General features: G+C 38.9%; 5 protein-coding genes across 5 annotated transcripts; 3 read left to right on the forward strand and 2 right to left on the reverse strand.

Moving 5' to 3' along the window:
• Window positions 1-163: 163 nt before the first annotated feature.
• GCK72_008739 (uncharacterized protein) lies at window positions 164-469 on the forward strand (the record flags this gene model as incomplete). The annotated part of the gene is made up of 1 exon (XM_003107595.2): window positions 164-469. The coding sequence occupies one exon, from the start codon at window positions 164-166 to the stop codon at window positions 467-469; it is 306 nt and encodes a 101-aa protein (XP_003107643.2).
• Window positions 470-2476: 2007 nt separating this feature from the next.
• On the forward strand, window positions 2477-3264 carry GCK72_008740 (uncharacterized protein; the record flags this gene model as incomplete). The annotated part of the gene is made up of 2 exons (XM_003107528.2): window positions 2477-2643; window positions 2688-3264. The coding sequence occupies 2 exons, from the start codon at window positions 2477-2479 to the stop codon at window positions 3262-3264; spliced, it is 744 nt and encodes a 247-aa protein (XP_003107576.2).
• A 569-nt stretch (window positions 3265-3833) lies between these two features.
• GCK72_008741 (uncharacterized protein) lies at window positions 3834-9705 on the forward strand (the record flags this gene model as incomplete). Its single annotated transcript, XM_053727009.1, has 11 exons — window positions 3834-3889; window positions 3940-4047; window positions 4371-4541; window positions 5604-5811; window positions 5859-6071; window positions 7470-7634; window positions 8115-8266; window positions 8315-8465; window positions 9126-9238; window positions 9288-9453; window positions 9514-9705. 11 exons carry the CDS (start codon window positions 3834-3836, stop codon window positions 9703-9705), a joined length of 1695 nt encoding a protein of 564 aa, XP_053586586.1.
• A 374-nt stretch (window positions 9706-10079) lies between these two features.
• On the reverse strand, window positions 10080-12481 carry GCK72_008742 (uncharacterized protein; the record flags this gene model as incomplete). The annotated part of the gene is made up of 5 exons (XM_053727010.1): window positions 10080-10157; window positions 10208-10315; window positions 10365-10445; window positions 11148-11601; window positions 12369-12481. 5 exons carry the CDS (start codon window positions 12479-12481, stop codon window positions 10080-10082), a joined length of 834 nt encoding a protein of 277 aa, XP_053586587.1.
• Window positions 12482-13444: 963 nt separating this feature from the next.
• On the reverse strand, window positions 13445-20978 carry GCK72_008743 (uncharacterized protein; the record flags this gene model as incomplete). The annotated part of the gene is made up of 10 exons (XM_053727011.1): window positions 13445-13588; window positions 14988-15425; window positions 16288-16680; window positions 16731-16922; window positions 17720-17956; window positions 18575-18843; window positions 19714-19849; window positions 20444-20473; window positions 20531-20644; window positions 20841-20978. 10 exons carry the CDS (start codon window positions 20976-20978, stop codon window positions 13445-13447), a joined length of 2091 nt encoding a protein of 696 aa, XP_053586588.1.
• Between the last annotated feature and the right edge of the window lie 767 nt (window positions 20979-21745).

The following is a 21745-nucleotide window of genomic DNA, read 5'->3' on the forward strand; positions in this document are numbered from 1 at the left end:
TGATGTTTTAACAATAGAATCCAATATGAAAGTATCCCGCAGAGCATTTGGATCCGCATAAAACGGAGCCCATGGATAGAATCCTCATCAGTTCCCACTGACCATACTCATCATGGTAAGTTCCCACTGACTCTCTGCTTTCAGACATTCCAATCATTTCCAGATGTTCCGTCTCTTCATCTCCCTCGCCCTCTTCTCCACTGTCTCTGCAGTTACCTTGGCCATCTGTCAGCACTACTGTTCCTCTGTCAACGGTGCAGCATCTTATGACAACTGCTCTCCATGGATCAGTTTCGCCACTCAAACCAACCAGACCTGCTACAATCTCTGTGTCCATAACTGTGCTGCTGTCTATGATGGAGCCTGTATGACTGGAAATGGATACCGTTGCTGTCTTAAAACCAGTCCAGCAAAGACCCAAGAATTCAAGGTCAGTGGATGCAACAAGCTCTACAATAACCTCGTCTAATCCGTTGTTTATGATTCAATAAACACATTTTAATTCAAAATAAGTCTTGTGAAGAGTTGAATGTACAATTTACAGGGGGAGAACATGGGAATCAGTGTACAGGGTTGCGCAGAATTACCCGCCCAAGCAATAAGTGCTATATATATATAAAAGTAAAAGTCAGAAAACCATGGGAATGAACAAAAAGTTTATTCATGATCATGACACCAATTATCAGCTAATCTTGTTCCATTCGACCTCCTCTCTTTTCGATGACAGCACGAAGACTTCTGGGGGTAGGCGTCAATGATTGCACGCAGGTAATCTGGGGACTCGGATTTCAAGCTTAATCCTTGTATCTCATGATGGAATAAAGCTTTTCCTAAAAACTATTTTTTACACCTATGTAACAAATGGAGATGTAATCGATAATAAAGTGGTCTACAAGCTCCCGTTTGGTCTACATGCCGAAACGGGAAATCTACTTTGTAGGAAGAGCGGCGGCGCCATTTACCTAAAACAAAACCGATTGATCTGAATTTTGGCAGAATGATAAAAAAACCTCAAAAATTAACAAAAATTAAAATAATACGTGCACCAGAATTGGGTTACTAGCCTCGTTAAACTTTTTTTCGGGTAATTTTGCAAAAAAAACGCGTGGGAATATACAGGGGAGAACATGGGAACCCGTGCAATGTGGAGACAGGGGTTATGAATATGAACTGTGAGAATATAAGAGTTTGAGACTGGGAAATAAAAATCATTGGAGAATGATAGTCGTAATAAGGTTTAGAGAGTTTGTGGAAAGTGGGTTCCATGGTATCAACAACTTGAAATATGAAAGTTCAAATCGGAATTTCTGATTTTTAAGTTGAATTATATTTATTGTGTTCCTTGTCTTCAGGGATTGTCTCACAATGTCAGTTGTGTATGGAATGTAAAGATCAAAAGTAGAACTCCATTTCTGACAACTTTCTTGTACTGACACTCCCTAGCAAGTTGCATATCGACAGAGCATTCTCTCCCTCAAATCGCCTCATTTCTGTGCAAAATAGTGATATTTTTGAGCAGTCCACTTAAAATGACTATAACTCTCAAGTGTGCGTCCATGCAAAAAATTTTCAACTATGAAAATAAAGCTCTACTTTCGATCTATATGATCTATAAAAAATTCGCTTTGTGGAACAATCAGTTAAACCGTAACCACCTCTCAAAGTTGGACATTTTCAACTAAAAACGACCAAAAATGTATATCTATTAGCTCGGCACAGTTCTTACAACTGCGCTCCACCGAAATGCCCTTGAAAAATGTCTTCGGTAGAGCGCAGTTGTGAACAGCGTGTCGTGCTAATAATTGCACGGTACTGTAAGTTCTTTCACCAGCGTTCAACCCTCTCGCCTATATTCCACGAACTTTCTAAAACTCATAGTTGTCAAGGCCCGGCCCGAGGGCCCGGGCAAATTGGCACGAAAGTCAGATTTTCAAATTTTTTGAAATTTTTTGAATTTTTTCGCGAAAAAGTCAATTTTTTGACAATTTTTGAGAATTAGAAGAAATTCTGAAAAATATTCAAAAATGGTCACATTTTCGATGAAAAATTGAAAAAATTTCGAAAAAAGGGTAATTTTTTGAAGCCGGGCCTTGACAACTAGGCTAAAACTTATTACCTTTCTCCACAGCCAATTAATCTTTGGTTATACTGTATTCCCAGACTCCCACTCTTCTATTCTCACAAGTCATTTACATAACCCCTGTCTTCACATTACACGGGTTCCCATGTTCTCCCCTGTAAATTCCCACGCAACATTTCCCATCTGTCACGAGCAACCGTGGGAATCTGACTGATTTTCTCACGGTACTCAAAGGCCACGCCCCCTTCGAGAAGACCTGGAGAGGATGGACAAGAATCAGGCTCAGTCTTCCATTTAACTTCCCTCCTAACAGGTCGTCTGCTCTTTCTTCTCTTTCCTGTTTTCCCTAAATCTTGATTTTCTCCTATACTTATCTAATATAATTTCAGCAGCACGATGTCATCTCAACTGGCTTTGTTCTTCCCTAAACTGCACCTCCAGAGTCAGAAATTGAGAAAGAAGAGAGCGGAGGAGAAGAGAATGAATGCATTCAACACGGCAATCGGAGATATCAGAGAAGAGTTGATTCAGAAGAAATACGGAAACGAACAAGATCTCAAATCGTAAGTTTTCGGTTTGCACTTCAATCCTTACCCCTACTTTTCAGACACCCTTCCATCCTAATACTCGTGGCCGAGATCATCAATAAAGTGGATCTGAAATCCAAGTATCCAGTGGAAGCACGTCGGAAGTGTGAAGGAGGAAAGATGAAGAGAGAAGTAGAAAAAGAAGTAAAAGCAAGGAGAGAACAGATGAGAAGGGACAAGATGACGGATGCACTAGAACATATCAGGGAGTTTATCATTCGGAACAGTCTGGGAAATGGGAAGTTGGAACAAGTCACTGTTCTCCAAATCATTCTCGACTACTTGCGTACTCTTCCAATCAATGTACCAGATACACCGATCGCATCTCCATCCGGTTCTCCATTTTCATCATTCTCTATTTCTAGTATTCTCTCCCGCACTACCCTATCACCAGGACTGCCTACATTAACACCTTCTCCACCACTCACCCAACCAGCAGGACTTTCAATGGGAACTCTTCGCCAATTGCTCAACTTCCCATCACCATTCCCAATGACACCTATGGACCGCACCGCTTTTCAACTGCAGTTTCAATTCCAGTATCTACAGAATCAGATGATGCTCCAGAACCTTCTTAATCCAAATGAGGCTACCTAGCTAGCTCGGATTCTTACAATTCAAAATTATAGTTTTAAGATATTTTCTCTTTTCCAATGATCTCTGAATCTACCTGTCATTCCTTCTCTCTGTCATTTGTTATAATAACAAAAATCTGTCCATCTGAGAGTTTCTTTCAATAAATACTTTTTTAAAAGATTTTTTTCCAAAAAACTACGATTTCCTCTTGAAAATTTGTTTTTCATTGAGAAATATGCATTTCCGGTTACTGTAGTAACTTGTGCATTATTGCGCCAAATTTAATGCTTTTATGAATTTAAAGGGTTTTAGAGATTTTTTAAGCGATGGAGGGAAAATCGTATCAAAAGTAGAATTTTTGTTTTTTTCTCTTCTTTCTTTCTTTACCAATTACAACATTTTCATTAATTTCAAGCTGAGACATTAAAAAAAAAACAACATACTACGGTAGGTGAAAAGTTGTGCATTTGTGCGTCATTTAAAATGCATTTATTTTTTCCACGCTTTTCAGCCATTTTTCTTCAATTTTTCTTTGGTTTCCATAGTTTTCACTGCAAAGTATCCAAAAATATCAAAATTATAATTTTCAGATGACAGATTCTGACAGCGATGACTCTGAGTTCGAGCTGCCACGTGTCGCTTCAGGGTAAAAACGGTTTTTCTCCTAATTTTCAAAACAAAAAACGTTTCTTTTAGCGGAGGCCGATCGGCTTCGATGAGTGGTGAAGATCAGACGAAAGACATGCTTTATTACGATGAGACGTTGGGATTCACCACAGATGGAGAGAATAATCGACATACTCCGTACGGAATGAACGAAAATTTATTGCAGAATAAAAAATTCTCAAAAATTGCAAAGAAAAACTTACAACACACTTTTTCATAAATAAATCAACATTTTCATTCAAAGTTTTGAAAATTTTTGAAAATTTTCCCATTTTCTTCACAAGAAAGCTGAAAATGTTTTGATACTTTCCCTGCGTATTGATTTCCATAACTAGTTTTCAATGAATCAAATAGAAAATTGCTTTAAAATCAATGTCGGTGAACTTATGACGATTTTTCGCTCAAAACTCGAAAAAATAGCCACGAAATCAGTTTTTCTCACCCAATTTCCGATATTTCAGCGAACGAAAACAGTCGACATACTTGGATCGGATGGAACTAGAAAAGAAGCATTTCGATATGATTAACGAGAGAATCGTCGATGACGTCACAATGGATCAATTCTATAAACCACACAGCATCACTGTCCTCGTCTTGGTTATCGCCTTTCTGCTTTATAAAGCTGCGTTTGGGTAAGGAAATTAATATAATTACAGCTTCAGTTGAGATTTTTCTGATTTTTCAATTCAAAACTGCACAATAATAATAAAAACTCTCATTTCAGCATTTTTTCGTCAAAATGACTGGGGAAGATTTTGACACCAAAAATACATGCGAAATATTAGTTTTTAATTAAAAATGCCAGAAACTGAGTAAAAGTTTAGAAATCTTCAAGTATATCTCACTGAATTGAAAGTTTCTCATGCCGGAGCACATCAGGCTTGAATTTTAGTTAATTTCCCGATAATCGTGGTAATTACCATACTTATCAAGACTCGGCCCGGCCCGACGAGGCCCGAAAAGGCCCGAAGGCCCGGCTTCAAAACATTAACCTTTTTTTTTTGAAATTTCTTTAATTTTTCATCGAAAATGTGAACATTGCTGATGATTTTTCAGAATTGTTTCTAATTCTAATTGATAGTCGAAAATTTAGCTCCGGGACATTTCGCAGCCGTGATCTCCACAGCCTCAAGTGGACCGTTTTTTCAGTGATGACTTGACTTTTTCAAATAATTAGATGTTTGAGAAGTTATATAGAACATTTTTTGTGATTTTGAATAAGGGGGACCACGAGAAATTTTGCCCAAAAAAACCACAAAAAAACTTTTGTTGAAAAATATGAAAAAAAAGGTTTTTCTCGTAGAAGTAGTGGTTTTCGTCATTTTCAGAAACTAAACTTTCTGTTTGTACGGCTAGTTCTACGAGAAAAACCTATTTTTTCATATTTTTCAACAAAAGTTTTTTGTTTTGTTTTTTTTTTCTCAAAAAATTGATATTTCAACGTTGGCGCCAAGTACCCGGCCTTTAAAAGTACCCGGCCAAAAAAATCCAAGCGCGATTTTCAGCACTTCTATTAGCACGACACGCTTCTTACAATCGCGCTCTACCGAAACCAAAGGAAATTGTGTGCGAAAGTGAGAGACTCAGAGAAAAAGAGACATTTCTCAAGAGGATTTCGGTAGAGCGCAGTTGTAAGAACTGTGCTGAGCTAATAGAAAAACGCGAAATTCCTCTCAAATCAAATAGAATTTCAGTAAAACCGACAACACGACCGAGAAGAATTTCTACGAGGGATTCCTTGGCGCCGGTGCCCTATTCCTACTGATCAGTGCTCTCACTTTCCCGAATGGACCATTCATCCGACCACATCCGATCCTTTGGCGTGTCATTTTTGGACTCTCTGTCATTTATGTCATAGTTCTTCAATTCGCTTTGTTTCAGAATTATGAGGATTTGAAGAAGGTTAACATATGATTCATATCACTTTCAGAAGCCTAGATCTCTTCCAGATCCTCACTTGGCTCGATCCAGAAGGACTCGGACAGAAATCACTGGAAGAGAAGGAATACGCGTCGGACTGTTGGGATTTGTCGTGGGAGAAGATTTACAGCCACGTGGATTTCTTCGCATTCTCTCATTTCACCGGATGGATTATGAAGACGTTGTTGTTGAGACATTGGGTCCTTTGCTGGTTTATTTCAATTATATGGGAGTTTACAGAGGTAATTACAGATGGGGGAGTGGTAACAGTTGATAGTGTGAGTCAAAATTATCTAGAATAAAAACTCGTGTTAACTGTTTGAAAATTGAGAGAAAATTGAATTTCAGCGCAGGTTTACAGGAATTAGCACTACCTACCAGGGTTGGGAAATTCCGGGCCGGGCCGGGCCGACTGAGAAATTTTCCTCGGCCCGGCCCGCCCCGGCCCGGCCCGGCACCTGTAGAAATTTGAAATTTTTTTTGATTTTTTTTGCAAAAAAGTGGATTTTTTGACTGTGTTTTAGAATATCGGTAAAAACATTAGCGTACGAGAAATTTTGAGAATTTTGACTTTTTTAAAATGAAAATTTTGCAGAAATTTGTGAAAAAATGGTGCACATTTTTTGAATCCGGGCCGGGCCGGAAGAATTTTTTGTCAGCCCGGGCCGGGCCGGGCCAGTCCGGAATTTCCCAACCCTGCTACCTACTTTAGAGATATAAACATTTTCAAAATGGTTGTTTCTGCTGAAATTTTCCCAAATTAAGTAGCTAAATAGCAGACTTGCAACGGGCCGGGCCGGGCCGGGCCGGGCCGGGCCGGAATGAAAATTTCCAGGGCCCGGCCCGGCCCGGCCCGGTGGGCCCGGAAGTTCAGTACTGAAAAAAAATTCAAATTTTTTTTTCGAAAATTTCCAGATTTTTTTTGAAAAATATTTCTTAAAAACAATTTTTTGTAGGTTTCGAAGGTTTCTGAAAAATATACTTCAGGAAAAATATGAAAAATTTTCAGAAAATAAATTTTTGGACAAAAAATTGTAGTGAAAAAAGTTAAAAAATTCAAATCCGGGCCGACCGGGCCGGGCCGGGCCGGAGCTTTCTCGGCCCGGCCCGGAATCTTGCAAGTCTGCTAAATAGTGATTTTTCGTTTTTTCCTAAATTTTTTTCTAATTTTGTACTCAAAAACCGGTTTCGGAGGTCTGTTCTTGAAAAGCTTACAGTTTTCATTCAAATTCAAAACTTTTGCGTCCGAAAAACACTTTTTTCAGAAAGTTTTCTTGATAATTTTTTTTTCGAATTTTTCGGTTTTTCAGTCAAAAAGTTTTTAGAAAAGTTTTCGGGAAAGTTTTTTAGCACATCATATACGAAAGTGGGAAAGTCTGGACCGACATCAAATGAACAATCTAGATTCTGGACAAACAGACACACAGACAGACAGCGAAATCAGCAAATCGAGGTTGATACCTTTGAAAGAAAATTAGCAATACCTTCTTTTGGAGATATCAAAAAGTCCAAAAAACGTGTTTATTCGTTCTAAATTAGATACAATTGATGACAGACAGATATTTATGATTACATTCCTAATCGATGTCGATCGATCCTCCTCCTTCTGCTCGATTCCCCAGGAACACCAATTCTTCCAGAGGAGTCAGAGATCGTTTAACCATTCAGACATCGAATCAAATGACTCGATCCTCGAGGTGCTGGACCCCGAGGAGATGCCGATCCGATGCCTGAATGAATCCCTGAGAAACACCAATTGTCCTCAGGGAAATCTATCCAATCCCTCAGGACGTACTAGTCGTAAAGTACAGTACTCACTGAGGGATATGACTATTACAGTAACCCCCGTCTCGTTTATAAGGGCACACCTTCTTATGCGACAGACATCTCACGCGTTCCGCCATCCTCTATGGGATACTGTGGGAAAAAGGGGCGGGGCTTGGGATAGGTGGAGTCTCGTGTGCAGATCCGCTCTGCTGCACTCTATTTGTCTGTGAAAAACTGTATGGATAACTTTCACTTCATTAATAGAAATTCTTACAAATGTGCTCTACCGTAATCCTTTTGAGAAATCTCTCTTTTTTCTTTGCGTCCCCGAAAGTTTCGATAGAGCGCGTTTGCAGAAACTGACCCTATTTTGACATTTCTAGCCCTTTATCCATAATTTCAAAAAGATTTTATTCCAATTTTAATCCACCGAGAAAAACCTTTGATCCTGCTCCACAATTATCAAAATATGAATGAATATTGAAAATTTCAGAAATTAAATTTTTTGTTTTTTTCAGTTAATGTTCATCGATCTTCTCCCGAATTTCGCCGAATGCTGGTGGGATTCGCTCATTCTCGACGTCCTTCTTTGCAATGGAATCGGAATTTATGTCGGAATGAAGTTGTGTAACTTTCTTCAAATGCGGCAGTTCCATTGGGAAAGTATCAAGTGAGATTTCGAGCTGAAAGAGGGCGTGGCCTAATTATCTTTTTCCAGAAATATCAAAACACGTCGTGGAAAAATGAAGAGATTCGCGTTGCAATTCACGCCAGCGAGTTGGAGTGGATACGATTGGTTCTACAGTAAATCGTTCTCCAATGCGATTCGTCGCACTTTTCTTCTAACGTTCTTGGTCTCTTTTTGGCTGGTCAGTGGGCAGATGGCCTAGAAACACAATAGGAAAAGTTCGGCCAGCTATGACCACTTTTCAGACTTGTCAAAAATCGGGCAGGCCCGGATTCAAAAGTGTGTACCCATTTTTTACTAAAATTTTTTGAAATTTTTCTAAGAACTAAAGTGAAATTGCTAAAAAATTATCATAAATATTCACATTTTGATTAAATTTTAAAGTTTTGGTTAAAAACTACACCTTTTCCTAAAAAAGTTCAAAAATGTCAAAAAAAAATTCGAAAATTCAAATTTTTTCAAAAAATGTTTCAAAATGGGCCAAGCGGGCCGGGCCGGGATTTTGTTTGATTCCGGCCCGGCCCGGCCCGTGACAAGTCTGCCCGTTTCGAACTAAAATTTGAACTTTTTTGAATGTTTTGTTCGAAAAAGTCAAGTTTTTGACTAAAAATTGAACATTTTATCAAAATTTGTACATTTTTGATTGTTCAAGCACTTTTACTCTAAATTTGCGAAAAGTTTTAAAAAAAAGTTTTCAACCGGCCCGATTTTAGACAAGTCTGCTTTTCAGAGCAATTTTAGAGCTGGAAATCGCATTTTCATAGATTTTCCCACGGTTTTTTCCCTGGAATTGTCAAAATTTTCTACAGTTTATTCCAAAAGTGTAAATCAAATCTTGCAGCTCGCCGAGCTCAACACATTCTTCATCAAACACATCTTCGCAATCGACACGAAACATCCGGTCGTCTTCTGGAGAATTATATTGATCGCAGTGATCGCCGCGCCGACTATTAGGTGTTTTTTTTTCAAAAACTGAAAAACTTTCAATATTTCCAATTTTCAGACAATTCTACGTCTTCTCAACCGATCCACTCACTCGTCGAGTCGGCATGCAATCATGGATTTTCGTTGTCGTTTGTGTTCTGGAATTGGCGATTTGTATGAAATGTGGAGGAGAGGTTTTCGCGAAGACCACACTCTGGAAATTGGGTCTCTGGATCGCTTCTATAGTGGGTCTTGGAAAAGCGCTCAAGGCGCGACAGCTTGTCGAATAATCCCTCTCTTTTCAGATGATTGGCACAATCATTTGCATCGTCGCTTCCACGTGGTACGCTGAAAATTTCGGATCGACCGCCCGTGTGACTGTCAAAGGACGTCGCCGCCTGTGCTATTTGGAGTCGTCACACGAGAATCTTGGAATTCTGGCCGATGACGTCATTAAGAAACGTGAAGAGTACTTGACGTCGCCGAAACGGCATTAGGCATTTTCTGTAGCATTTTGATAGGATTTTCTGTTAATTTTTTGTTGGTTTTTTTACTTGTTGAATTGAAATGTTGGATTTTTGTATTGGAGGTTTGAAAATAGATCGGAAGTTGGCTAGAGGCAAGGAAAAGCAATATTAGTACGGCACACTTCTTGCAACCGCGCTCTACCGAAATCCTAGGAAATTGAGTGCGAAATTGAGAGACACAGAGAAAAAGACATTTTTCAAAGAGATTTCGGTGGAGCGCAGTTGTAAGAACTGCGCCGAGCTAATATAATCATCTGATTTCAAGGCGATGAAATTATTCGAGCAAACATGAGCCATTCGTCTCAAAAACAGTCATATGTTTATTAACAGAAAATTATTCAAATTTAGTGAGGTTTCAATTGTTTAATTGAGGCGGTCATGATAGAAGAGTAAGTGTCTCCTTTCGTACTCGGTGTTGGTATCTGAAATTTAAAAAAAAGATAATGTTTGGTGAACTCAAAATGCTTATTACATCAACTTGATCGACACTCAATCCCGTCTCGTACGAATTAATCGGTTTCTCATCCCATTTCACTTTTTTGATCTTAATATCTTTTTCTTTCCTTTCTTCAATCATTAACTGGAATTCGAGAACTAATTAGGGGAGACTGAAAAAAAAAGGAACTTACATCTGCAGCAACAACATTTTGAGTATGGAATACAATGGGTCCTCTATCTTTGAACTTGAACGCTTTCTCGTCTTGTTCTTTCTGAAATTATGTAGAAATTAAAGGTAGAAATGTCAAGAGGTTCATCTATTTTTTCATTAGTACAGTTTCTGCAAACGCGCTCTACCGAAACTTCCGGAGAAATTTCTCAAGAGGATTACGGTGGAGCACAGTTGTAAGAATTGCCATCTATAAACTTAAAGTGTGTTTTTCCACATGACAAATATAGTGCAGCAGAGCGCATCTGCACATTAACCGAAAATTTTTTTAAAAGTATCAATTTATCTGAAAAATGAGTTTTTCGGAGGCAAAAATCTTGAATTTAGTATGAAAACTCTAACTGTTTTAAGGACAGACCACAAGAAATCTGTTTTTGAGTACAAATTTACAAAAAAATTAGAGGAAAAATCAAAAAAAGTAAAGTTTTTTTTTCGAAAACCACCGAAAAATTTTGGAAATTTCTGCTGGAATTTTGAAAAATTAAGAATCAAAAACAGAGATTGAAAAATTTCTGAAACTTTTTCTAATTTTATACTCAAAAATAGGTCCCTGGGGTCTGTCTTTGAGATGCTTACAGTTTTCATACAAATTCAAGAATTTATTTTTTTCCCTCCGAAAAACTCATTTTTTTCAGACGGCAACTCTGGTTCGGATATCCATCCTCCCAGATGAAAACTCATCTATCTGTCTGTCCACATTTCCAGATGTCCAGATGCCCCCCCCCCTCCCCCCGGCCAAACTCACTTTCTCTTTTCGAACCTTCTTCATCATCTTCTTAGACAGTGGCATTGGTGTTCTTTCCGTCGGAATTCCTACTGTACCATACGGTGGTGCTGGTTTTGGTGCGGGGGAAGCGATATTGAGAGCTGAAGCACTAGTCGATTGATCCGTTGATTGATTCGGTGGAGTCCCAGTCGCCGTCGTCTCATTTTTATTTGGGATCTCCGGACATCCTGGCACCACTTTCTCCCTGGTGTGACCTTCTTCGTAAAATTCTTTCGATGGATAGCAATATTTACAGAATCCGTTTTGTATTATCTGGGTGAAATGATCGTACATTTGTGTCTTCATTCGTAGTCTCCGTTGTTCTGCTTTTCGTTTGAGACAGTTGTGAATTGTCAAGGCGAACATGATGGTAGTGACGACGGGTAAGATGTGGAAGTAGATGATGAGTTGGATGAGATCTCCGGTGAATGAGCTGGAATTATTCAAGTTTTTCTTTAAAAGAGTTTTCGGGATTTGGAAAAATTCGATTTGAATTTTAGGCCCCGCCCCCCAAAACAGATAATTTCTCAAGCGATTCAAGTACAGGTATCTATAAAACCAATTTTGAGGGGTCGGAGTCTGAAATTCTATTCAAAATTTCAAGTATCCAGACACCATATATCAGTTTTTGGGTCTATATTTTCGTGGCGGGACCCTCTCACTGAGCTGAAGTTCAAAATGCTATTAGCACGGCACACTTCTCACAACCGCGCTCTACCGAAATCGAAGAAAATTGTGAGAAAATCAGAGAAAAAAAGACATTTTTCAAGCGCATTTCGGTGGAGCGCAATTGTAAGAACTGTGTCGAGCTAATAACAAAATCTTAAAATTCGTCTAAAAACAGAAATTTTTGGTGAGATCTAAACAACGTTTAAAGACTTGGATCCCTCACTGACGACGCCTATTCTGCAAATTCGCTGCGTATCGACTCTAATCTATGTAGGTGACGATACGAAGCCTAATGTGAGCCGTGGCTTTTTTTAAATTGAAATTTTGTTAAGCTGTGTATCAAGGGAACACATCGGTGCAGCGAATTGAACTAGGTAAAATTCAAATTTTCCGCTAAACTATAGTATTAGCTACCGAAATTCCTTTGAAAAATGAATGTTTTTCTCTGAGTCTCTCACTTTTGCACACAATTTTCTTCGGTTTCGGTAGAGCGCGGTTGTAAGAAGCGTGTAGTTCTATCTATAAACTCACTTAGCCAATTCTTCAGAATACGTGACAACAAAAGTGTCATTTCCAATTGAATCATCTGTTGTCGTCTCCTCTGATGGAATTGGGTCTTCAGACGTCGTCTCTATCGTTGACATTGAAATTTGACAGAGAACATAACTTGAAGCGATGGACAGAAATATAACTACGATAGCTGAAATTTCGGGAAAGTACGCTCCATTGTTAATTTGCCAATCGAGCGTGTTTGCTTCATGAAAACTCACAATTTTGCATTGAAGAAAGCTGGAGGAAGTTCTATTGAATATTAATTTAATTATTTTCTCATCAGATCAAAAAAACAACATTTAGGGTGGGTGTCACGTTCATATTCGAGAATTTTTACACCAGAAAATTTTGAACACTCTAAAAATTTCTGTTATTTCTTCCGTGACTTCTCAAATTCTCAGAAATTTTGCAAAATTTCACCAATTTCTTTCTCCCTGTCATTTCTACTATTTTCGTCTCTTTATAAATAACTTCTGACCTTCTAATATGGCTTTTATTGTAATTGAAAGGTAAGTCTGCAATCGCGCTCTATTGAAATGTAATTGTCAATAGAGCGCAATTACTCAATTTCGCAATTTTCTTCTCAGAGACAACATCTTGATTGTGTTATATGGGATACTAGTCGTTGAGGTGATTCTGACGATTGTGTCAATTATCGTATTCTGTTATTTGGAGAGACGTGCGAAGAAGTCGAAGAAGCACAAGTTTTAATGAATTGTTTGGATAATTCAATAAAAAATTAAAATTTATAACTCGATTAAGTTTATTATACTGGAATTTTGTTGATCAAGTGGGCTAAACCTATAAAAATGACTGTGAGGGTTACGGTAGAAGTTGGCACGCGACGCGACCGCTGCGCTTTTTCCAGATCCAGCGAAAAAAAAAACCAGTTTTGAACGAAATACACTTCCGCACATCTTGTAAATCAAATTTTCATATTGTAAGTTTTTTCCAAAACAATTTTATTTAAATATTCAAAGAAGAAAACAGCAAAATAATTTCAAGTAATTGTAAACACGAGAGACTACAATATACAAAAACTAGATAAAAATTATTCATAGATTCGGGAATTGTTTATATACTTTCGCCATTCCATCCTTATATTTCAGCCTCAATTGTGGTCGTTTCGCTTTCAGTGTCGGGGTGAGGAGACCGTTTTCAACAGTGAATGGATCGGTGGATAGAATCACTTTTTTGACCTGAAAAAGTGAACATTTGGACATAAATTTCTAGTCTCGTAGTGAAAAAGTTTAAATCGTAGACCCCGCCCCGTTAAAAGGAATCTATCTATTAATGCTAGAAGTCCCGTTTTGAGGGCGGAGCCTAAAATTTGTTTTAAAGTGAATTCGTTGTTTGGGAATTAAAATTTCCGATGAGAATTTTATGCTCTGTCCCCAAAACAGGATAGAAAAGAGCCACAAGAGCCGCATCTACGAAATAAAAGAACCGGTACAAACAGTTTGGAGCTGACTCAAAAAGTAAAATGGTTCTTGTTTTGTGGGCCAAACGTTTAGAAGAAAAACTCAGACGTGATTTAAGGCCCCGCCCCCCAAAAATAAAGATACAAGTGAGCCGATTCACATTTATAGCATGACAGTGAGTAGATGGACCCTGTTTTAGGGGCGGAGTCTGACATTTGAAATCGAACTTTAAATATGGAACCCGCAAACAAATTCGCTGATTTTCAGCTCTCAGACGATTTGAATTTTTTTCAATATTAGTTATCTGAAGTCAGCCCGTGTACTGCCAAAAAATTACTTTTTCTCAAGAATATTTTTTAAAATTTCGCTGGCTGAAACGAAAAGTGCGGCAGGGAATTGTGGGCGGAGCTTAAACTGCAAGCGGCGCAGATAAAGATGAATTTCAAGGTAAATTCGTGTTTTTGAAGATTTACCATGAAAAATTTACAAGTACAGTACCGCTCAAAAGGTTATCAACTTTGGCTGTTTTCAGTGGAAAATGACCAACTTTGACAGTGTATTTCGGTGTCACCTGGTTGTTCGACAAATTTTATTTTGTATGCGTTGGACAGAACAAAAATAGCACATAATTTTTGTAGTTGACCATTTTTTTGTAGGAACACTATCTTGAAAGTTATAGGTTGTCAAAGTGAAAATCTCCAAAATTTCGCTAATTTGCATTGAAATTAGTCGATTTTATTGAGTTATGGGTTTATTTACCTGTAACTTTCATGGTAGTGCCCATACAAAAAAATGGTCAACTACAAAAATGATGTACTATTTTTGTTCTGTTCAACCAATATAAATTTGAGCTTGTCGGACAATCAAATGACACCGAAATACCTTGTCAAAGTTGGTCATTTTCCACTGAAAACAGCCAAAGTTGATACCTTTTTGTCCGGTACTGTATGTGTCAAAATTGTTGAAAAAATAGATTAAACTACAAAGTTATTTTGAAATGTAATGTTGCTCGTTAAAAAATCAGTTGGAATTTTATCCTTGCAGCATAAGCTCCGCCCACAACTAATTGCCGCACTTGCGGTTCTGCCCGCGAAAACTTTTTGAAAATCCCTACAGTAATTACGTGGCGAGACCCAAAAATCCTCTCAACTCAGAAAATTTCAGTTAATTTTTTTACCTGTTCAATAGAATTCAACTTGTTTGCCTTTCCAATCGCATGCAGCTCACTGAGCACAAACTCTTTCGCCTTCTCATCTTTACAAATCTCTTCCAAACTTCTCTGTCCAGCTCCCTGCTTCTCATTCCACTCCATCATCACATCTGGCTCGGGGACAACGACTGCAATCAGCCATCTCTCTAAACTATCTCCATCCACGTATACTTGTTGTGCAACTGGAGTTCTAATATAGACTTGCTCGATCTTCTCAGGTGCCACGTACTCTCCTTGTGCCAGTTTGAAAATGTGCTTCTTTCTATCAATAATTCGAATACATCCATTTGGAAGCATCTCTCCAATATCTCCCGTTTGAAGGAATCCATCTTCATCAAACAATTCGGCCGTTCTTTCTGGATCCTTATAGTATCCTTTTGTGACACATGGCCCCTTGATACGAATCTGAAAAATTGTCGGATTTGGAGAGTAGGGTTGTGTGTCGGGATGTCCAGATGTCCAGGACGCCTTCAGATACTCAAATTGTTGAACTAGGAAATTTCGTTCGCAGTTTATCGACGGTACGCAGCTTTATAGAAAAGCGCGTAACTCAAAATCTCAAAATTGTGAGACTCAGATAATCTTATGTGCACGAAGTCCCCAGTTCAGTCATTTTGAGCAACCACGCTCCGTCGGATTCAGTGAACATTTTGGCGCGAAATTCTAAATCTGTGTATCCGAATGCCATTACGAAACAGCGAAATGAAAATTTGAAATTTGAATTTCCCTCTAAGTCTAGTGGAGCGCAATTTTTACTGATCACCCCCAGACCCCGTGCTGCAGCGAAATTAGTTCAAGAAAACTTTTGAATTTTCCGCCAAGTCTAGCAGAGCGCGGTTGTTACTTACACCTTCCTTCAAGAAGCTGTGCGTGCTTAAAAGTTCCATTTTTGACTGCTCAAAAATGCTTAAATTTAAACTTTCAGTGCTAATTTTTGGTACTGACAGCAGCTATCCCCAAATCATCCTCGGAATTCTGTCTGTACACATGTTTATCCGGATGTCCTTCTGATTGAAGAGTAAAATTTCCAGAAATCTCATATATATGTTATAATCCAAAGGCAACGTCGGAATTTCCCAATTTTTAGCACGACACGCTTCTTACAGTCGCGCTCTACCGAAACCGATGAAAATTGTGTGCGGAATTGAGGGACTCAGAGAAAAAGAGACATTTTTCAATGGCATTTCGATGGAGCGCAGTTGTAAGCACTGTGCCGAGCGAATAATTAAACACATCTGTCTGTAAATCCTTTATTCCGGTATCTCACCTCTCCCTTTCCATCCTTCGCAAAATAATTCAAATCCGGAACATCTCCCAACTTTACCAACGCACATGGCGCCGGTGCTCCACAATGTCCAGTACTCGGATCGCCCATCCACGTGAACGTAGCCAATGCAGTACACTCTGTCTGTCCGTACCCTTCAACAATCGTGGCTCCAAGTGTCACACGACAAGTCTCGAGTACTGTAGATGAGATTGGTGCGGATCCAGTGACCATCAAGTCCACTTTTCCTCCGATTTGTTCCTGAATCTTACGGAAAACGAGACGGTCCCAAATGGTATCTCTTCCTCCTTTTCCTGCCTTCACTTGACTCAATTTTCTGGCAAATGCGAAGTTGTAGACTAGCTTAGCCATGAATCCCTGTTGTTGCACTTTGCTCTGAAATCTCTTTTCGTAAATTTTTTGGCTCCTTTGGTACCGTAACCTACCGTAATCGCGTCATAAAGCCGGTTCAACAGACGTGGCACTACTGGGAATACGGTGGGTTTGAGTGACTTGATGTCGTCAGTCAGTCCTTGAATACTTCCTCGGAAATAACCGATTTTTGATCCGAATCCGAGAAGAGTCCAGTGGGTGAGTTGTTCCATCATATGGGATAGTGGGAGGTATGAGATGTGGACCTGAAAAATCAATTTATAGGAGTCGGTTCGTTTGTCTGGAAATCTGGATGTCCGTTCAGATTGTCTGTCTGTGTATAGGTGTGTCCGAATGTCCATGAACAAAATCAAAAGGAGCATTAGTTGTGCACCTATGTGCCTGCCCGGATGTCTGTCTGTTTGTCTGTTTGACCGGGTGTCCAGATGTCCGGATGTATTTCCGAATATGTTTGTCTGTATAGCTGAGATGTCCGGATGTCCCGATCATAGTTTTCACTTTTCAGACTTCTGTCTGTCTTTCTGTTTTCCGGATGTCCATGTTTTCTGAAGCACAGGGACATAGAAAGTTCATATATGAAGCATCTGCGCTCCAGTAGAATTAGCGTGAAATTCAAAAAATGTATCCAAAATGTTTCGTGTGCTGAAAAGTTGTGTTTTTCCTTTTTTAATGAATTCTATCGTTTTGCGAAGTTTTAGATATTCAAAAATAGCAAAATAAACAGAAAAAACTCAGAACTAACTCCCTATCATTCGTCCACGATATAAGCTCGTGATTTGGCTGAGCGGCGACTCAATTGGCAACCTGCCAAAAGTGGTGTGCAAACGCGCTTTACTAGACTTCCGGTTTCGCGGGAAAATAATTTGAATTCGTATTGACTAAATATGATCCTGTGTAGAGGTAAAGTACACATTTCTGTCTGTGTGTCTGTCTGTGTGTCTGTCTGTCCGGATATCTACTCTCGCAATATTTTCCCTTTTTTTTCTGACATCATTTTGTTCTCTGAATAGTGCTAAAATGAGAGAAATGAGACCACACCTACCTGTGTTGTATCAATCATCGATGGTTGGAAAGCGAATAAGATTTTCAAAAATCCGCTGATATTGGCTACGATGTTCGAGTGAGTCAACATGACACCCTTTGGTGTTCCAGTAGTTCCAGATGTATAGCAGATGATGTAGTTGTCTTCTGGTTTTGGGAGGTTATTGCTGTATTCGTATTGGGCTCCGAGGGACAGAGCACTGTCGAAGGACTCGATACGGATCGAGTCGATTGTGGTCTGGAAAGAGATTAAGAGTTTAGAGAAGACAAATAAAAGCTAGAAATTCGCTTTATTATCGAAGTACTTACAGTACCGGACAAAAAGGTATCAACTTTGGCTGTTTTCAGTGGAAAATGACCAACTTTGAGAGTGTGCCATTGTAATTCTGAATGTCACACCATGACCTTTTTTAATAAATCATATAGATTAAACGTAGTGCTCCATTTTTGTAGTTGACAACTTTTTTGTACGGACACTCCCTATAGAGTTATGGTAATTTAAAGACGACAGCTCAAAAATCGCACTAATTTGCACTGGAATGGGTCGATTTGAGGAAGAAATTACTTTGTCGATATGTAACTTGCTAAGGAGTGTCCATACGAAAAAGTTGTCAACTACAAAAATAAAGTTCTACTTCTGGTCTGTTCGATCCATAAAAATGTATTTTGTGGGACAGTTAGTCTTATTATGGCACACTCTCAAAGTTGGTCATTTTCCACTAAAAAAAGCTAAAGTTTATAGCTTTTTGTCCGGTACTGTATCTTACGGTTGTGCTCCACCGAACTTCTCTTGACAGGTTTCGGTAGAGCGCGGTTGCCAAAACAATGTCAACATAAAAAATAATAGAACACCCACCGGTCCATTCAATAACTCAGCACTATCAATAACAATGACACTCTTCAAACTCGGCATGTTATGTCTATTCTGAACTAAGCACTCGGCCTTCTTGTATGAATCCACTATGACCACACTGATCTCTGCTTGAGACACAATGAAAGTGGCTGCTTCTGCACCGAGAGTATCATACAGAGGTACTACAACCATTGACTGTTCGATACACGCCAGAGCGCTGATCAACCATTGTGGAGAGTTACGCGCGTAGATTCCGATGTTCGTCGTGTTGCCTGGAATACAGTTTTCGTTTAAAGGAGGACTGAAGCCACATTTTTTATAGCAGATTCTGATACTTCAGAAAATTCTGAAAACTTTCATCATTGGAGCATATAGTACTGGCCATAAAGAATATGACACATGCAGTTTTAGTTGAAAATGGTCAACTTTGAGAGGGTGTTACGGCCTCCCTGATAGTCTCACAATGTTCATTGTTTATGGAGTATATAGATCACAAATAGAGCTTCATTTTTGTAGTTGACAACTTTTTTGTACGGACACTTCCTAGAGAGTTATCTATTGTCAAAGAAATTTCTTGCAATTGTTGCCATTTTTCAGTGCTAAAAAGAGAGATTTTTGAGCTGTTTACTTTGACGATTGATAACTTCTTAGAATGGGCTCGTACAAAAAATTGCCAATAATAAAAATAAAGCTCTATTTGTGATCTACACACTTAATAAACTATCTATATTGTGAGACTCTCAGGGAGGCCGTGTCACACTTACAAAGTTGACCATTTTCAACTAAAAACAACAAGTGTCGCATTCCTTTTGACCAGTACTGTATGATAAAAATCACTCTAAACGCCCTAAATTCTAGTTTTCCCGGCAAGAAATGAGCCTTCGTGGAAGAGTTTTCCCACACGAATTTTTTCCACCGTAAAGTTCAGCCAGGACTGAGCGCTTGTGTTTTGGAGTGGTTTTTGAGGAAATTGCGTAGTATAATTTTGGCAACTGCGCGCCACCGAGATCGTCTTTCCAAAATCCATCATTCTTGGGAATGACGGATTCTTCTCAATGTGTTTTCTTTTTGTCTCCCCATTCGGTAGAGCGCATTTGCAAAAACCTTACTTCCCTTTTTCTAAAATTCCTCCCATTCCTCACCTGGCGTAAGCCCAAACTCATGAACCAACGTCATCGACAACTTCTTCGCCTTCTCGTGAACCTCATCATAACTCAAAAATTCATAATCCGAGGTGCCAGACGATCTCGTTCCAACACACGGTCCCCCTTTGCTCTCCTGAAATAGATAATTTTATTGCACTTAATTTCCACTGATAACTGATAACACTCATAGACAATTAACTTGTTAGAAAAAAACCACTTTTTCAAAAGATATGGGTTTTGTGTGGTGGTGTGATGTCCTTTTTCGAGAACTTTGTTTTCTTATCTTATCAATTTTTTCGTCGGGGCAAAAGAAGAAGAAAAGAAAAACGATTTTAGAACCGATAGATACAAAGAACATTGAGAATGTTTCCTCGCGTCAAGAAATGGGCAGATTTAAACATTTTTAGGTTAAAGGAGACTTCCGGACACACAGAAACACAAAAACACATGCACACAGACAGACACACCACGGCTTCTAAATTTAGACGGACATCCGGACAATAAGAAACACTCACAGCTGGAGTGAGTACTATTCAGCAGTCGCGCCTCGTCGAGTTCAGCGAGAATTTTGGCGCGAAATTCAAAAATCTGACTGAAAATGCGAGAAAATTTGTTCTACAGATTTGAATTTGCCGCCAAATCTAGCGGAGCGCATTTGCTACCCACTCCTAGAACCCCCAGAATAACACAAAAGCTTAACTAAAATCACAGCAGACTCAAAACATACCGTACTCCCATAAATCCGACTGCTGGACATCTGGACAAACAGAGGTACATTACAGACAGATGGACAGACAAAATCTGATGGACTTACCTCTTTTCCTTTCAAGAAGACATCATGAATAGTGGCAACTTCTGGATAGAATCTGGTGAGCACGTCTTCTTGCTCATTTTCCATAAGAGCACTTTTCCAGACGCCAGGTTGACCCTGTTAGAGAGATTTTGACTGCGTAGCGACTCAATTAATGGCATAGTAATACGGAGTCCCTAGTAATCACAAGTTTTGGTCTGTCACCTGCCCACGTGCGAAAAAAAAGTTGCACAAAAATTTCATTGACAGTTGTCTGACAGCTCCAAATTCCTTTGATGCCAAAACTATTCCAACTAAAATTTTAGTCACGTACCTTAACCTCAACAGCTTGTCTATCAACAGATAGACCATTTGGAAGTGACAATTTTGCAGTTTTCAGCAATTTACAATATAGAAAATATGTGGATCCGATGACCGCGGCCGCCAATGTTAGAGCTGTCTCGTTGGTCATTTTCCTGGAAAATAAGAAATGTTTGTTGTAAGATTTATAAGGATACGGAAGTAATATAAGTTGAAAGATCTAGAAACCGTAAATACGTGTTCTTATACAATATAAACTTTTGGCTAGTTTAGTGTACTTTATAGTGTTAAATAGTCTTCTTGAGAGGGGGCCATAAGTCGCTTATTTTGAAGTCATAATTTCAGTCACAACACAGAAAAAGTGGTCTTGTGGTTCAGAGTTTCTATAGTATTGGAAAATCAAAAGAAAATGAAACTGAACCACTAAATTGTTTCAAATTTTTGCGAGTAAATTGATAACATCTTTCGGATCAGGGCTGGGCAAATTATTTGACCACGTTTTCAGTTCACCGTGACCCCACAACCTTGTTCCCTGAATTGAGTCACCTAATGCAAGAATTGGTAATTGGTAATTAAAAACAGCCTAGAAAGTTTTGAACAGATTGGTCAACTTGCACCAAAGTTATCAAACATTCAAAACAAGAAATCAAATAATTTGCCCAGACCTGTTTCGGATCACTGAAATTTTGAAATGAAAATTGATTAATTTCTGCAAGTAGAGTAATCATGAGGTTTTGTCTTGAAGCAGTAGCACTGGGGAGTCTAGGAAAATAATTTGGAGTTACAGACACAGAGGACCACCGTTTTAGTTGATAGTCGTGAGTATTCTGCTAGACATTAACGGGTTCGGTCATGTTTAATACAGGAAGTTCCAGTTAAGAAGGTCCCACTTTCCAAAACATAAATATGTATTCTAAT

This window comes from Caenorhabditis remanei, chromosome III (assembly GCF_010183535.1).
Source record: "Caenorhabditis remanei strain PX506 chromosome III, whole genome shotgun sequence".
Taxonomy (NCBI): domain Eukaryota; kingdom Metazoa; phylum Nematoda; class Chromadorea; order Rhabditida; family Rhabditidae; genus Caenorhabditis; species Caenorhabditis remanei.